This window comes from Pecten maximus, unplaced genomic scaffold (genome assembly GCF_902652985.1).
Source record: "Pecten maximus unplaced genomic scaffold, xPecMax1.1, whole genome shotgun sequence".
NCBI classification, from domain to species: domain Eukaryota; kingdom Metazoa; phylum Mollusca; class Bivalvia; order Pectinida; family Pectinidae; genus Pecten; species Pecten maximus.
The window spans coordinates 2,802-21,760 of NW_022982046.1; the positions used below are offsets into that span (position 1 = coordinate 2,802).

The window sequence follows — 18,959 nt, forward strand, 5'->3', positions numbered from 1 at the left end:
GTCAATATTACAGATATATAAAATACAGTAGAGTCATAAAAACTTTACAAGTTGCATTAAAATTATATTCACATCCAGACTTATGAGACACCAATATAGTAAAAAGTTCTGTTAAATATAGGTTTAAAACAGGATCTTCTGCCTCTTCTCTGCGATACATCAGATAGAGTGAAGAAGCTAAAATAGGCTGAAGATCATCACTTGTCATAAGATAATGAAATTGTTCATATGGTTTAATTCTAAAAAGTTTGGACAATAATTGCTTGCTTCACTAAATAAAATTCGCCCTAATATCTGAATAAAACTCACAGTCAATTAAAAAATGGCGCTCGGTCTTCTACTAATCCTGACTGACATAAAATACATTTCCTCTCATGTAATGCTAAGGGAGGGACGAGAATACCGGCCTGTCTCTATTTTTCTAATTTCAAATTACCACAACGGACTTGGCTAACGTTTGCCTATGCTTTAAAATTTACAACAGTATATATATATGATTCTGGGGTAAAAACAGATTTAAACGTACGGTAAGTACGCAACTTAATCGTTTATTGATACAAAATTTGCCTCAATTGAATAACAATAAATATGTAATAGTCGTATTGTGAATGTAATACTTTTATTTTTTCAGGTGTCTTATGATATTGATGTACATGCAGCACATTTAATGAAAATTTAACTGGAACAATCTGCAAAAAAAGTGAATGTATCGTATGTGATATCAGAAATATAGATATACATCATGTGATATACATAATGTATGTATCTTATCGTGTATGTATCGCATATTTATAGCTTGAACACTTAATTCGAGTTGGTACCGACACCGTATAGGTGATTATGGTAGGACCGCTTCACGGCTGAGCGCTCCCAAGTCGAGGCTAGCCGCGGGACTCGATGGTCACGGATGGCTGCTGTCCAGGTAAAGTAGTCTACGGCTGGCAGTGCTGGTATTGCCGCGCGACAGAACCGCCCGAGGCGAATCTCGCAATATTCGTCATGACGTTTAATATTAGGCGATTTTCACGAAAACTGGATTGCTCCGTCAATACTAGATTCGAGGAGCAGAATTAGCGTCAGTGGAGAACAAAATAGACCCTGTCGGACATTTCTAGACTGTCGGGGAAACTTTTAGATAGTCATGAAATAAATAGTGTAAAGTTCATGATTTCTAGATAGCTCGATAGAATTAGACGGTGGTCATGTTAAATTGGATATGATTCACAGAACTAGCTTTGACCGTCGAAAATTAGCCATGAAAATTCATAATTAGATACGATGCTGAAAAAATGGACTGGGTTGGGTTAAATTAGATCTTTTTTGGTAAAATTGGTGAAAATTTCAGAATTAGTAGAAAATATGAAAAAACTAGTACATTCGTGTCTCCCAGTGTTAGGTACAAGGATGATAAAATTACCATATGTAACATTTGAATCTCGAATCTCGGTTACAGAGACAATCTGAAAATTTGAATGGAAAATATCACAAGGAAGTTTTCTAGTATTTGGAGTAGCAAATCTACCTGTGAGTTGTTACAATGTTGATAAGTTTTAACTTACCCCTGTCTGTGAGTTGATAATATGTATACCAACATCATTGACACCAATATGACAGGCAGTTTGGTTTTGACTTCCCTATAATATAAAAATACGAAAGTGTTGGAAACTCTAATAATTCACTAATAATCGATAATAATTCATGCAGGTTTTTTAAAATTAAGGTTGTATGAAAAGCATGATTATTTCAATTTCACAAATGTCAATTTTCCATTTCTAGATAGTAATATCCCTGCTTTTACTAACTACTGTGTTGAAATAGCACAGTTAGAACTTCAAAATAGCTGTAAAACAGTTTTTTCTAGATGATATACCATCTTGGAACTCAAAGCAATTCACAAGACTTGATCAAAACCATGTTAAGATCATTCCTGGTAGATTTCAATCCCACTGGTAAAAGTGTACAAATTAATTAAAAATTACAGATGATGGCACACGACGAATGAAACTCAACAGATGAAGGATGTTGCACTATGGCATTTGTATGGACCAGGTAAGCTACACTACAAAGAGAAATTTTATAAAATCTAGCGGCCTACTGGTCAAAATACTGTTAGTAGATAACTGGTATTTAAGCTTCTACCAACAAGACAATGTCAGCCTACCTTTCCTTGACTAGCGAGGAGCATTCCTCTGAAGAATGCAGATCCATAAACTGTGAGGTGCCTACAGTAATCCAAAAACTGACGCTTCAGTGCCTGAAAATATACATCAGAATCACATCAATGCTGAAAATTACCCCTATACATCTGAAGAAGTGTTCACTAAAAATCTAACAATGTAGGCAAAATTATTCATAACAGGCATGAGGACAAATGCTTCTGTTTTGAAGACCACAGGCACAATACAATCTAATTGCAAAATATTATCTACAGACAAAATTTTGCTTTAGTATTAAATAAATATTCTCAAACTTTAAATAAAACTTTAGGCACAATGATGTTATCAATTAACTTATAAATTATGATTCTTTCCTTACCGCTGAAAAAAATGCATTTGTATCGAGAGAGGCAATTTGGAAATTACTGAATGTAGCCCTGCCCCTCAGTCCCCTGGTGGTCCGCCCCACCATTTTTACAATTTTAAATCTCCACTACCTAAGGATGCTTCTAGTCAAATTAAGTTCCACCCATTGGTTCAGAAGAAGAAAACTTCAGATTACAGACTGACAGACATTGGTCAAGAAGTCACAAGGCTGAATGACAGACTACAGATTGACAAGGCGATGGACGACATGATAGGGCATCAGGTCACCTTGGTCCTTCGGGTTCAGAAGAAGAAGACTACAGATTACAGATTGACAGTTTGGTTTGGTTTATTTTGTTTAACGTCCTATTAACAGCTAAGGTCATTTAAGGACGGCCTCTCGTGCATGCGACATGCATGCGTGTGGTGAGTGCGTATGTGTGTTTTGGGAGGCTGTGGTATGTTCGTGTTAAGTCTCCTTGTGATAGGCCGGAACTTTTGACGATTTATAGTGCTACCTCACTGAATCATACTGCCGTAGACACCCAGCAGGACACCCCACCCGGTCACATTATACTGACAACGAGCGAACCAGTCGTCCCACTCCAAATATGCTGAGCGCTAAGCAGGAGTAGCAACTACCATTTTTATAGACTCTGGTAACAGATTGACAGACATTGGTTATAAATGTTGATTGGTTAAATACATGTATTTGTGTCCTTTGGGCCAGGTGAGATAAAAAATTTGTACATGCCTGATCTCGCTGTTCTTGCGTTCCATGCCGGACCTCCAGCGTGTCTGCCAGGTGAGGACAGAAGTCTTTGTAATGGTGTAGTATTCGTGAGGCCCAGTTACTACTCTTCGCCTTCAGCATTGGTCCTGGTACTAACTTCTGTAGGTTTTTACTATGGGTATCAAAATGTAATAATTACCTAATGAATTCACTGCACGAGCTGGAAATGTCTGCTTTAGGGTAAGTATATGGGGACGAGTCCTTTCAGTTAGGACCATCAGTAGACCATAAACAATGAAAGTCCTGTCTTAATACGGCTCTTGGTAGTTTGCTTTATATTTAAATTCGCTATAAATTTATTTGCGACCATTAAATTTCCTACATTTGTATACATGTATATGCCACCGTTAAATTTGCTGTACATGTATTTGAGGCCATTAAGTTTGCTACACATGTATTTGTGGCCATTAAGTTTGCTATACATGTATTTGTGGCCATTAAGTTTGCTATACATGTATTTGTGGCCATTGAATTAGCTATACATGTATTTGTGGCCATTAAGTTAGCTATACATGTATTTGTGACCATTAAGTTAGCTATACATGTATTTGTGGCCAATAAGTTAGCTTTACATGTATTTGTGACCATTAAGTTTGCTATACATGTATTTGTGGCCATTAAGTTTGCTATACATGTATTTGTGGCCAATAAGTTAGCTATACATGTATTTGTGACCATTAAGTTTGCTATACATGTATCTATGGCCATTAAATTAGCTATACATGTATTTGTGGCCAATAAGTTAGCTATACTATACATGTATTTGTGGCCAATAAGTTAGCTATACTATACATGTATTTGTGGCCAATAAGTTAGCTATACTATACATGTATTTGTGGCCAATAAGTTAGCTATACTATACATGAATTTGTGGCCAATAAGTTAGCTATACTATACATGTATTTGTGGCCAATAAGTTAGCTATACATATATTTGTGGCCAATAAGTTAGCTATACATATATTTGTGGCCAATAAGTTTGCTATACATGTATTTGTGGCCATTAAGTTTAATAGCTATACATGTATTTGTGGCCATTAAGTTTGCTATACATGTATTTGTGGCCATTAAAGAGCGCGTGGACCTAAAGACCCATAAAACTATAAACAATGCATTACTCACTAGATGAGGTCTTGGTCCTGTTAATTTAAAACTCTTCATTCAGGAAAAGTAAAATTAATATTTTTTTAATTAAATTAGCCATCATGAATGCATGGATCCAATTGTTCCTGATGACAAACTATATGAACCAAGAAAAGGTCTCCTCTGTACCTTATGTTTAGTAAAACTTAAAATAAATCAATACCTACAAGATGGCTACGAACTATGGCATATATACAACACTATTGAAACAATATTTGAATATTTCTCCATAGCTTGTCTTAATTTACCACCAGTGCTCAATTACTTTTGCTTAACAACATTTTTTTTCTATTTCAAAGTGTACTTACTGATGCCAAGTCAAACATACCTGGTGACATGACTCTTCGCTGATGCCGAGTCAAACTCTCCTTTTTGTTCCTTATAGATGAGAATGGAGGCGAAGGTGAGAACATCCTGGTCCTTACAGGGATACAGAGCCTGGATGTAGTTATTGTAGGCCTCGTGAAACAAGATGTGTACAGCCTGTGGGTGATTCACCTACAACAAATGTCCTTGATGAAGGAAGATGTTATACAAATCTCGCGTATCTTAATGTAATTTGAAATTTTTACAGGAACCATTATTACTGACATTGCTTTAAACAATTTTCTAAACACTTCATCCAAATGTCTGATAAAACACCAAATGTATGTATACTGGCTTCACAAAATGTTCAGAATAACCCTAGATAAGCATTCTGTCTAACCAAGTTGGAAGTCAGCATTTGTAACATTTTCATTTCAAATATCGATCTTTTTTCATAACTTCAATACCCCTTTTTCCTCTTTGAGCCCAATCTTTGCGTTCCTCCTCCACCTGAATTCTGGCACCTCATTACCAGGATTAGCATCAGTCAGCATTTTCACATTCCTATTCCAGACTTGAAGCTCAATTATTGGACAGTGGTCTTGTCTCAGTTGAAGCTCTACAAAAAACTCACAATAAAAACTCCATACCACGTGTTTAGACCACAATATATTCCAGAAATGTTGTTTAAGGATAACTAGTTTCACAGACATCCACATTATATATATGTAACCCTGGTAAATACAAGCCCCAATATACCGCTCGGCTTGGGAGATCTTTTTAGCTCGATCACTTGAGAGTAAGACTAGTAAGCAAGAGGTCCCAGGTTTGATCCCTAGCGGAGGCAGTGATTTAAATTTGATTAATCATGAGCTCTGTTACATTGGCACCCATGTAGGGACTCGGGAATAATACTCATCGCTGCTTGCGAAAACATCGCTGTTACCCCTGTAAACTCGAGGACGAGTTCTTTCCTGGAGGGGGAGTATGTAACCCTGGTAAAATACTAGCTGCAATATAACGCTCGGCTAGAGAGATCTTCTCTTTAACTCGATCGGTTGAGCATAAGACTAGCAAGCCAGATGACCTGAGTGTGATCCCTAGCGGAGGCATTGATTTAAATTTGATTAATCATATGTGTAATCATGTTACACATAAACTTTTAACATCACATAATGTCATATGAGAGATCCAAGCCTTGGTGTCCATAACATCATATGATCTTATTTTATTCTTTATAAATTTTAGATTTTTTAACTTCTTTCTTCTTAATCATCTCCTGTACTGATTATCATTTGAATTGAAAACAAATTGTAGTTAAATGCTCAAAAACATTCCTACTGCTATAAAATTATCCTTACAATGTGATCAAGTTGCCATTTACCTACTGTGAAAAAAAAGTATAAACTAGGGACCAGCGTATGTAACCTGAGAGTCCCTTCTAATTAGCACTTTCTGTGATCAATCAAATACAGCTCTCAAAATCTGTTGGCAATCATGTTTTTTCAATCTTTGTATGCAGAAACTTCTCAAGCTTTGACTACCAAAATCCAAGATGGCCATCAGTTGCATTTTGTTTGTTTGGTAAGTCTGAAAATGGAGCACGCCCAACTACGGAACAAAGGGATCCTACATATGGAATTTGAGAGAGATTCTCAAAATACGTCTTGTGAAACACCTGACAACAAGGGTCATTTGAGGATTGACGATGGAGTCTGTGTCAGACAGACCACAGATGAAAGGGATTGAAAGGGATGCTTGAATACTGTAAGTCACTTTTATTTTGCATTAATATACGAGGAGAGTCAATCACGAATTTAAATTATTCGCGATTATTTGTACGAAAATAACACCTAGGGATTGTGATCAAGCTATTAGTTATCGACATAGGAGTCTTGCAAAGTCCATTGCTCTATTAGTTCATTGGCAATTTAAAATTAGTTCTAGACCAACATTTGCAAAATCACGTATTCGCAAATATGTCCGAAGAGATAACGAAGCTTTCAAAATTGAGTATTCGCGAAATTTAAGTGATTTACAATATCAATTGGACAATGATTTTTTTATAAAGACAAAATGGACAGGTAAAATATTGTTACCTAGACTTTTTGAACAAATCCAAATCGTGAAGATCTCCGAGAACACCTCATCAGACATGTTATACTCCTGTGGGGAAAAATGGCATCAGTTACAAAATCATATAAACATATCTTAAACTAGAGTTAACAAAGGTACATATGAAAAGTATACACAGATTCATGTCAACAAAGTTCTGAATTTTGTTTACCTTCGTATGTAACAATGGCAGGTAGCTATATAATGTATGATTAGAGTTTATACCAGATTTCCGATTAACCAAGACTTACCCTGAACAGTTGTAGATTCAGCTGCTTCACAGTGGTATTTGTTCCATTGACTAGTTTAAGCTTCTTCACTGCTTTGTCCGTGAGGCAGATCTCAATTTCCTGTGTCTGAAAAAAAATCATCCCATTGTTTGTCCACAATATTCACCAAATGCAAACAAGACAAAGAAAGGCTCACAATTCGACTGATTCTCAATTTGGTTTACTGCATCCTGGTAGGAGTACACATGGACACACATTATTACTTACTTCAACAATGTTAGAGATTCAACACGGCAAAAAACTTATCACAGGCGCCATGTAACCTCCAATAATGTTAGAGGTTCACCACAGCGAGAAACCATGGACAAGTGCTGTGTAACTTCCAACAATGTTAGAGGTTAAGTTTTGAATTTTGATAATATTAACATTTTAATTGCACATTAAATATCAGACTGACATTGACTGCCTAGTATATTTGAAGATTCTTTAAATACAATATATTTGTTCTGTTTGATACACACTTTGATATTTTTTAACAACCAATAATGCCATTTTTAAAACTAGGTCAAAGTATTGACAAAATGATGCAGGAGACTGTTTCGTAGCAAATAAGCATTAATTTGATGTAGATTAGTGACTGAAGCATTTAAATTGAATATATAATACCTAAGCTGTAAGTACACATGGTTGTCATCAAGTTATTGAATCTTTCCTTCCACCCTGATTTTGGGGCTGAACGAGCATCAAAGGAAATGAGAGTTCGTAGAATAACGTCAGATAACAAATCGGCTGACCAAAGGCCTCTCCTGTTATATGAGTAATTATAAGTATGTATCAACTCTGTGTTCCTTCCAATACAGATTTAATGTTTTAGATACTTTGTCTAATACAAACTTACATTTGATTTTGACACGGCCCTGATCAGCCCCTTGTGTTTCTGTGTCTGGTACAAACTTACATTTTATTTTGACATGGCCCTGGTCAGCCCCCTAGTGTTTCTGTGTCGAGTACAAACTTACATTTGATTTCGACACTGCCTTGATCAGCCCCTAGTGTTTCTGTGTCGAGTACAAACTTACATTTGATTTCGACAAGGCTTTGATCAGCCCCTAGTGTTTCTGTGTCCAGTACAAACTTACATTTAATTTCGCCACCGCCTTGATCAGCCCCTAGTGTTTCTGTGTCGAGTACAAACTTACATTTGATTTCGACATGGCCCTGGTCAGCCCCCTAGTGTTTCTGTGTCGAGTACAAACTTATATTTGATTTCGACACTGCCCTGATCACCCCCTAGTGTTTCTGTGTCCAGTACAAACTTACATTTGATTTCGACACTGCCCTGATCACCCCCTAGTGTTTCTGTGTCCAGTACAAACTTACATTTGATTTTGACACGGCCCTGATCAGCCCCTTGTGTTTCTGTGTCTGGTACAAACTTACATTTGATCAGCCCCTCGTGTTTCTGTGTCCAGTACAAACTTACATTTGATTTCGACACTGCCCTGATCACCCCCTACTGTTTCTGTGTCCAGTACAAACTTACATTTGATTTCGACACTGCCCTGGTCAGCCCCCTAATGTTTCTGTGTCCAGTACAAACTTACATTTGATTTCGACACTGCCCTGATCACCCCCTAGTGTTTCTGTGTCCAGTACAAACTTACATTTGATTTCGACACTGCCCTGATCACCCCCTACTGTTTCTGTGTACAGTACAAACTTACATTTGATTTCGACACTGCCCTGATCAGCCCCTAGTGTTTCTGTGTCGAGTACAAACTTACATTTGATTTCGACACCGCCTTGATCAGCCCGTAGTGTTTCTGTGTCCAGTACAAACTTACATTTGATTTCGACACTGCCTTGATCAGCCCCTAGTGTTTCTGTGTCCAGTACAAACTTATATTTGATTTTGACACTGCCCTGATCAGCCCCTAGTGTTTCTGTGTCCAGTACAAACTTACATTTGATTTCGACATTGCCCTGATCAGCCCCTAGTGTTTCTGTGTCCAGTAAAAACTTACATTTGATTTCGACACTGCCTTGATCAGCCCCTAGTGTTTCTGTGTCCAGTAAAAACTTACATTTGATTTCGACACTGCCCTGATCACCCCCTAGTGTTTCTGTGTCCAGTACAAACTTACATTTGATTTCGACACTGCCCTGATCAGCCCCTAGTGTTTCTGTGTCCAGTACAAACTTACATTTGATTTCGACACTGCCTTGATCAGCCCCTAGTGTTTCTGTGTCCAGTACAAACTTACATTTGATTTCGACACTACCTTGATCACCCCCTAGTGTTTCTGTGTCCAGTACAAACTTACATTTGATTTCGACACTGCCCTGATCAGCCCCTAGTGTTTCTGTGTCCAGTACAAACTTACATTTGATTTCGACACTGCCCTGATCAGCCCCTAGTGTTTCTGTGTCCAGTACAAACTTACATTTGATTTCGACACTGCCCTGATCAGCCCCTAGTGTTTCTGTGTCCAGTAAAAACTTACATTTGATTTCGACACTGCCTTGATCAGCCCCTAGTGTTTCTGTGTCCAGTACAAACTTACATTTGATTTCGACACCGCCTTGATCAGCCCCTAGTGTTTCTGTGTCCAGTACAAACTTACATTTGATTTCGACACTACCTTGATCACCCCCTAGTGTTTCTGTGTCGAGTACAAACTTACATTTGATTTCGACACTGCCCTGATCAGCCCCTAGTGTTTCTGTGTCCAGTACAAACTTACATTTGATTTCGACACTGCCTTGATCACCCCCTATTGTTTCTGTGTCCAGTACAAACTTACATTTGATTTCGACACTGCCCTGATCACCCCCTAGTGTTTCTGTGTCCAGTACAAACTTACATTTGATTTCGACACTGCCCTGATCACCCCCTAGTGTTTCTGTGTCCAGTACAAACTTACATTTGATTTCGACACTGCCCTGATCAGGCCCTAGTGTTTCTGTGTCCAGTACAAACTTACATTTGATTTCGACACTGCCTTGATCAGCCCCTAGTGCTTCTGTGTCCAGTACAAACTTACATTTGATTTCGACACTGCCCTGATCACCCCCTAGTGTTTCTGTGTCCAGTACAAACTTACATTTAATTTCGACACCGCCTTGATCAGCCCCTAGTGCTTCTGTGTCCAGTACAAACTTACATTTGATTTCGACACTGCCCTGATCACCCCCTAGTGTTTCTGTGTCCAGTACAAACTTACATTTGATTTCGACACTGCCCTGATCAGCCCCTAGTGTTTCTGTGTCGAGTACAAACTTACATTTGATTTCGACACCGCCTTGATCAGCCCGTAGAGTTTCTGTGTCCAGTACAAACTTACATTTGATTTCGACACTGCCTTGATCAGCCCCTAGTGTTTCTGTGTCCAGTACAAACTTACATTTGATTTTGACACTGCCCTGATCAGCCCCTAGTGTTTCTGTGTCCAGTACAAACTTACATTTGATTTCGACACTGCCCTGATCAGCCCCTAGTGTTTCTGTGTCCAGTAAAAACTTACATTTGATTTCGACACTGCCTTGATCAGCCCCTAGTGTTTCTGTGTCCAGTACAAACTTACATTTGATTTCGACACTACCTTGATCACCCCCTAGTGTTTCTGTGTCCAGTACAAACTTACATTTGATTTCGACACTGCCCTGATCAGCCCCTATTTTTTCTGTGTCCAGTACAAACTTACATTTGATTTTTCGACACTGCCCTGATCAGCCCCTAGTGTTTCTGTGTCCAGTACAAACTTACATTTGATTTCGACACTGCCTTGATCAGCCCCTAGTGTTTCTGTGTCCAGTACAAACTTACATTTGATTTCGACACCGCCTTGATCAGCCCCTAGTGTTTCTGTGTCCAGTACAAACTTACATTTGATTTCGACACTACCTTGATCACCCCCTAGTGTTTCTGTGTCCAGTACAAACTTACATTTGATTTCGACACTGCCCTGATCAGCCCCTAGTGTTTCTGTGTCCAGTACAAACTTACATTTGATTTCGACACTGCCCTGATCAGCCCCTAGTGTTTCTGTGTCCAGTACAAACTTACATTTGATTTCGACACTGCCCTGATCACCCCCTAGTGTTTCTGTGTCCAGTACAAACTTACATTTGATTTCGACACTGCCCTGATCAGCCCCTAGTGTTTCTGTGTCCAGTACAAACTTACATTTGATTTCGACACTGCCCTGATCAGCCCCTAGTGTTTCTGTGTCCAGTAAAAACTTACATTTGATTTCGACACCGCCTTGATCAGCCCCTAGTGTTTCTGTGTCCAGTACAAACTTACATTTGATTTCGACACTGCCCTGATCACCCCCTAGTGTTTCTGTGTCCAGTACAAACTTACATTTGATTTCGACACTGCCCTGATCAGCCCCTAGTGTTTCTGTGTCCAGTAAAAACTTACATTTGATTTCGACACCGCCTTGATCAGCCCCTAGTGTTTCTGTGTCCAGTACAAACTTACATTTGATTTCGACACTGCCCTGATCACCCCCTAGTGTTTCTGTGTCCAGTAAAAACTTACATTTGATTTCGACACTGCCCTGATCACCCCCTAGTGTTTCTGTGTCCAGTACAAACTTACATTTGATTTCGACACTGCCCTGATCAGCCCCTAGTGTTTCTGTGTCCAGTACAAACTTATATTTGATTTCGACACTGCCCTGATCAGCCCCTAGTGTTTCTGTGTCCAGTACAAACTTATATTTGATTTTGACACTGCCCTGATCAGCCCCTAGTGTTTCTGTGTCCAGTAAAAACTTACATTTGATTTCGACACTGCCCTGATCAGCCCCTAGTGTTTCTGTGTCCAGTAAAAACTTACATTTGATTTCGAGACTGCCCTGATCAGCCCCTAGTGTTTCTGTGTCCAGTACAAACTTACATTTGATTTCGACACTGCCCTGATCAGCCCCTATTGTTTCTGTGTCCAGTACAAACTTACATTTGATTTCGACACTGCCCTGATCAGCCCCTAGTGTTTCTGTGTCCAGTACAAACTTACATTTGATTTCGACACCGCCTTGATCAGCCCCTAGTGTTTCTGTGTCCAGTACAAACTTACATTTGATTTCGACACTGCCCTGATCAGCCCCTAGTGTTTCTGTGTCCAGTACAAACTTACATTTGATTTCGACACCGCCTTGATCAGCCCCTAGTGTTTCTGTGTCCAGTACAAACTTACATTTGATTTCGACACTGCCCTGATCAGCCCCTAGTGTTTCTGTGTCCAGTACAAACTTACATTTGATTTCGACACTGCCCTGATCAGCCCCTATTGTTTCTGTGTCCCAGTACAAACTTACATTTGATTTCGACACTGCCCTGATCAGCCCCTAGTGTTTCTGTGTCCAGTACAAACTTACATTTGATTTCGACACTGCCTTGATCAGCCCCTAGTGTTTCTGTGTCCAGTACAAACTTACATTTGATTTCGACACTGCCTTGATCAGCCCCTAGTGTTTCTGTGTCCAGTACAAACTTACATTTGATTTTGACACTGCCTTGATCAGCCCCTAGTGTTTCTGTGTCCAGTACAAACTTACATTTGATTTCGACACTGCCCTGATCAGCCCCTAGTGTTTCTGTGTCCAGTACAAACTTACATTTGATTTCGACACTGCCTTGATCAGCCCCTAGTGTTTCTGTGTCCAGTACAAACTTACATTTGATTTCGACACTGCCTTGATCAGCCCCTAGTGTTTCTGTGTCCAGTACAAACTTACATTTGATTTCGACACTGCCCTGATCAGCCCCTAGTGTTTCTGTGTCCAGTACAAACTTACATTTGATTTCGACACTGCCTTGATCAGCCCCTAGTGTTTCTGTGTCCAGTACAAACTTACATTTGATTTCGACACTGCCCTGATCAGCCCCTAGTGTTTCTGTGTCCAGTACAAACTTACATTTGATTTCGACACTGCCTTGATCAGCCCCTAGTGTTTCTGTGTCCAGTACAAACTTACATTTGATTTCGACACTGCCTTGATCAGCCCCTAGTGTTTCTGTGTCCAGTACAACTTACATTTGATTTTGACACTGCCCTGATCAGCCCCTAGTGTTTCTGGGTCCAGTACAAACTTACATTTGATTTCGACACTGCCTTGATCAGCCCGTAGTGTTTCTGTGTCCAGTACATACTTACATTTGATTTCGACACTGCCTTGATCAGGCCCTATTGTTTCTGTGTCCAGTTCAAACTTACATTTGATTTCGACACTGCCTTGATCAGCCCCTAGTGTTTCTGTGTCGAGTACAAACTTACATTTGATTTCGACACTGCCCTGATCAGCCCCTAGTGTTTCTGTGTCCAGTACAAACTTACATTTGATTTCGACACTGCCCTGATCAGCCCCTTGTGTTTCTGTGTCTGGTACAAACTTACATTTGATCAGCCCCTCGTGTTTCTGTGTCCAGTACAAACTTACATTTGATTTCGACACTGCCCTGATCAGCTCCCCGATGCGTTTTTGGGCCCAGTACTGTGTCTCCTCACTATAATTGAGAGCTGTCTTACCGTGTCTGTCCTGGATATCCTGTTAACACATATTTTATCAAAGTTATATGCCTTATATATATTATTATATTATAATGGCTTTATTGCCACCAACAATTCTACTAATTTTTGTCATAATATTGCATTGTGAATATCTGACAAATTCAAGTGTAGTAAGAATACAATTTGTGTTGGTAAGTTAAATTACCTCTGAATTGAGTGTGATGTCTGAAGACCAGACTTTGAGGTTAACTACCCTGAGCTTATACCCGGTAAAATATGGTACATGTATCCTAAAATGGACAAAAGTCGCTTAACAACCTGCTTATTGACTTGGAACTGACAAATATAGACATCATGGCCGACCAAATGTTAATATGTACCAATTGGATCTGTTACTGTACGTGTACTTATTTTAGAGGTATTCTAATATTCGCTCTCAATTCATCACGCTAATTCAAGAGCAGCGCTTAAATTTCTCCGACCTGTACTTTCTGAATACACAACAAATTGGTAAATGATCTTTCACACGATGAGGTTTATATAAATCAAATATACAGCGGCATTCAGTGACAGCTGATCTCAGGACATTTTCCACACACGGAGTGATCACATGATCTATGTAGTCCGATATTGCTCCAATGGTTTCTCTATGCGTTATATGTCAGTCTGAAGGGAATTCAAAGTTTGGATGGCATGCATTTGTTTCAAAAAAAGTGTATTACCGCTTATCTAAAAATATTCTTGTGATAATTGCGCGAATTCAAGACTGCACTAATAAGTCTACATACCCTCGGAGCACTAAAATATGAGTGCGCTAAATAAGTACACGTACAGCAACCATTAATTCTGCATTGTATCAAAGCTTTGTGTTGAAGGCATTTAAAATGAGTCTTTGTCAAGAAATATAAAACTATAATAGTAAATACAATAAATCTGCCATCAGGTCTGTGAAGACAGCTGATGTACAGACAACCCCACCTTACATCTGTATTCTCACCAAGTAGTTTACCCATTCTCACCACACAATGTTCAGCATTTAAAATTTGTTCAAATTAAACTGCAGAAGCTATGTTTGTCTTTTGATCACATTTTTAAGCAGCAATCACTAGCTGAACAAGATTTCCTGATCAACAAACAATCGGTACATGTGTGCTGATGAAATATTTGGTTTCCTGTCAGTTTGACTAAAGGGAGATAAGTCTTTAATAGACATCAAATACTGCCACTAAATTCATAAATTCATTGCTGCATAGGATGTTTAAAACCACCTCGTATCCCCCCTCCCCCCCCCCCCCCCCCCCCTACCCAACAAACAAGTTATGTGCATAAATAAAGAATAACTAATTGATTTACAAAAATTAACACAATTTGCAACATTTTCTCAATTATTAGGACACCCAGGGATTATCTAGATTCTGGCCTTCCCCTTTAGCTAAGTGACAGTAAAACCAACCAGGTTGATCTCGGGATGGCGTAGTAATGTCTCTGCCACATGGACATTTCCGTACATCGTGGCTAGATGTAATGCGGTAGCCTTGTTGTCTGTTCTAGCATTAGGATTTGCCCCGGCTCGTAGTAACATCTGAACAGCATCCTTATGTCCACGTCTGCAATGTAACATTAGCATTTCATAGTTTTGCAACAAGATTTTTTCAGAATGTAATATAAATCAACATCTATAAAAGTTCTGCACTATTATTACTTTAATTAGAAAAACATCAAACTAACTGCAACAGAATTTAAAACGATTTGTGTGTTGCAACAGTGAAATTTTATGATTAGTAAGAAAACAATTTGTAAAATTGACAAAATCCAACAAATTAAATTGTTCACTTTTTATCATATTATATACACAGTGGTAAATTTTCAACTTCGACCTTAAATCTCGAATCACCAAAATCAAGTGTTGAGCTTTACGAAGTGATGTAATTGTGTGAAAATGAAATAAATCTGTCTAGAAGTTCATGAGGTATCTGATTTACAAGCTTTATATTTTGACCAGGGTCAAGTGCAACCTTTGAACTTTAACCTTTAACTTTGTCTAATGCAAAATAAAACTGTGTGTAAAATTTGATAGCACGATGTTATGGTGTGAATATAAAGATTTCTTAGGAGTCATAAAATATCTTTGCTTTCCACAGATGGAATTTGATGTAGCATGAACAGACAAAGGCCATCACCACGCCTCCCCCCATTTACAAAGTGGGGTTATGATAATTATACTAGAGATGGTGTTTCTGGGTCGTGTTATAGTGATAGTACTGTGTAATAGGTTCATATTTTGATAAACATATCATACATGAAAATAAAAACGTGTTTATCACTGACAATCGATTGGTACACAATCGATATGAGACTTACGCTGATGCATAGTGCAATGGTGTGAAGTACTTGATGTCGGTGTCGTTGACGGGGAACCCTCGGTTGATAAGCTCTAACATGAGGTCACAGTTGCCTTCCGAGGCGTACTTGTGTAGCTGGTACTGGTCATCCATACTACTGAGAAATGTCCCAATCCCGACTCTTAAATATTTGAAATAAAATCACTTAAATTGTATAATTTTAATACAGTGCTCACTTTTTCATCTACTGGTTCATTTATGATAACTATATGGCATTACTTCAAGGTGATTTTTCTATTATATGATGATCAGAAACTTGTTACATCTTCTAGAGGAAATTCTGTAGGTATTAAAACAAAACTCTTAAGACAATTGGTCCATGGGGCCTGCATAACTTGGTTATCAAAAGTGGTGATAACAAAATATTCTAATGCTACTGTAGTTATGAAACAATGATGATTCATACATAATTAAGTTCTAATTAATATGACTGTTTCTCCAATTGCCAGGGGCAAATGATTACTAATACAAAAGATGTTTCCTATCAATTTTGAGGTTCTAATCGATTATCTCCCCTTACCAAGGAATGTTTCATCAAAATAAAGTCAAATTACCTTATAACCTGGAATAATAACATGTCTTTTTAGGGCAAACATCTTTTATGTACGGATGATAGAAATTGTGGCATATACAAGACTTAAACCTTAAACCAGAGGAGTTAAAAACACATAAATATCATAAAAATATTTATTGACAGACGAAAGTTCAACATCACAAAAATATGTATTGACAGAGAAAAGATTAAGTTCAACATCATCAATATATTGACAGATCAATGATCAAGTTTAACAATGAATGATACCTACCCCTCGATAGAGCTGGTGTCACTACTCCGTCGCGAGTCGTAGTCAGGAGGAGTTGATGGCCAGTATATGTTTCTCACAAAGTTATTTACCTGACAACAAACAAAATGCCAAAAACCGCTATGATATCACATTTAATAAAAATCAAAGTACTGAAAGTACTGTAGGAGGCGTTAGTCAGATGTAAAGGAGATATTTGAAATAAAGCAAGAATACAAATTAAACTGATATCAACATGACTAAACATTTCCACTTAAATGTGTCAAAACCAACCGGACATAATGGTTTTCACAGTCCTGATGAATGTAATGGTTTAGACGGTTCCGATGTACATAATGGTTTTAACCATCTGAAAAGTTTGCAAACCTACTTCTAAAAGAAGTTAAACATTTCTTATTTCAATCAACCTTTACTTAACAAGAGATCCCAGAGGGATCTGGCGCCCACCATTGAATGATCTTTATAGGTTCCATGTCAGATTGATTTTTCTCTACTTTCCCTTCATCTCAAGTCTACTAATCTGTGTAAATTCAGAAACAGCCCTCTATAGCTAGTACTTTTCAAACAAGGGAACCTATATAAAATTTAAGATTTAGCGATAATGGCTGTCTGTTGTTTTACGGATTGGTCCCAAAATGCAATACCTGGGACCAAGGGGAACCTACATATGAAATTTGAGAAAGATCCCTTCAGTACCTTCTGTAAATAGCGATAACAAACTTCAATTGTCAAAATACAAGATGGCTGCCTGTCGGGCAGGTTTTTTTCTGACTGGTCTCAAAATCCAATATGCATAACAAGGCACAGAGGGCAACCTACAAATGAAATTTCAGAAAGATCCCTTCAGCAATTTCTGATAAATAGCGATAACAAACTTCAATTGTCAAAATCCAAGATGACTGCCTGTCGGCCATGTTGTTTTCCTATTGGTCCCAAGATTAGATGCAATATGCAGAACTACAGACCAAGGGGAACTTGCAAAAACGTTTGAGAAAGATTCCCTTCAGTACTTTCTGAAAAATAGCGATAACAAACTTCAATTGTCAAAATCCAAGATGGCTGCCTGTCGGCCATGTTGTTTTCCGATAGGTCCAAAATGTAATATGCATAACTAGGCACCGAGGGGAACCTACATATGAAATTTGAGAAAGATCCCTTCAGTACTTTCTGAGAAATAGCGATAACAACTTCAATTGTCAAAATCTAAGATGGCTGCCTGTCGGCCATGTTGTTTTCCAATAGGTCACAAATGTAATATGCATTTATATAACTAGGCACCAAGGGGAGCCTACATATGAAATTTGAGAAAGATCCCTTCATACTTTCTCAGAAATAGCGATAACAAACTTCAATTCAAAATCCAAGATGGCTGCCTGTTCGGCCATGTTGTTTCCGATTGGTCTCAAAATGCAATATGCATACTAGGACCAAGGGGAACCCACATATGAAATTTGAGAAAGATCCCTTCAGTACTTTCTGAGGATTAGCGATAACAAGAATTGTTTACGGACGGACGGAGGGACGGACGGACGGAAGGACGGACGAGGACCACGGACGCAGGCCGATTTGAATAGCCCACCATCTGATGATGGTGGCTAAAAAGTCAAACATTTTTAAATTTTTTCAAATCACGTCTACTTAGGTACATGTCATTAACATTCATACTTTAAACCATCTTTTATACTTAAGTAGTTCAAAATTTGCATTTATGTGTTTAAAACAAACTTATATTTTATAGGCCTGGGTATTAGAAATGACGAAACAATAAGATATGCATTTCGATAGGTTAAGCAATACACGATATGTATTGAAAATACAGGGAGTGTCTGCTACTTTTTGTTGAAAGTGTAAATGTCTTTCAATATCTTGTAAACAAAATTGTTTATTCCTTTCTATTTTGATCTTAGAATAATATCAAAATTAGATTGACAGCTTTTAAAAGTTATTACACTTTTTTTAACAAAGACCTCATTTTAAAACAATTTTTCAAAATTAGATATCAATTCCATCTATTTTAATAGATCCAATGTCAATATAACAATAAACGTATTGTTGCTTTTTAATTTACACCAAGATTAGATAATAGCTAGTAGCTATAGGTACTGTATATAAATAGACAGCGCCTT

The 18,959-nt window shown here is 38.1% G+C and overlaps 1 protein-coding gene across 1 annotated transcript; it reads right to left on the reverse strand.

Moving 5' to 3' along the window:
* Nucleotides 1-1,559: 1,559 nt before the first annotated feature.
* Nucleotides 1,560-16,919, reverse strand: LOC117320341 (krev interaction trapped protein 1-like; the record flags this gene model as incomplete). Its single annotated transcript, XM_033874948.1, has 11 exons — nucleotides 16,837-16,919; nucleotides 15,990-16,151; nucleotides 15,082-15,235; nucleotides 13,558-13,665; nucleotides 7,130-7,234; nucleotides 6,863-6,929; nucleotides 5,231-5,382; nucleotides 4,786-4,955; nucleotides 3,277-3,427; nucleotides 2,162-2,254; nucleotides 1,560-1,634 (listed from the first exon to the last, which is right to left on the reverse strand). Coding segments are annotated over exons 2-11 (1,209 nt in total), but the record flags the coding sequence as incomplete, so codon positions are not given.
* Nucleotides 16,920-18,959: the final 2,040 nt, after the last annotated feature.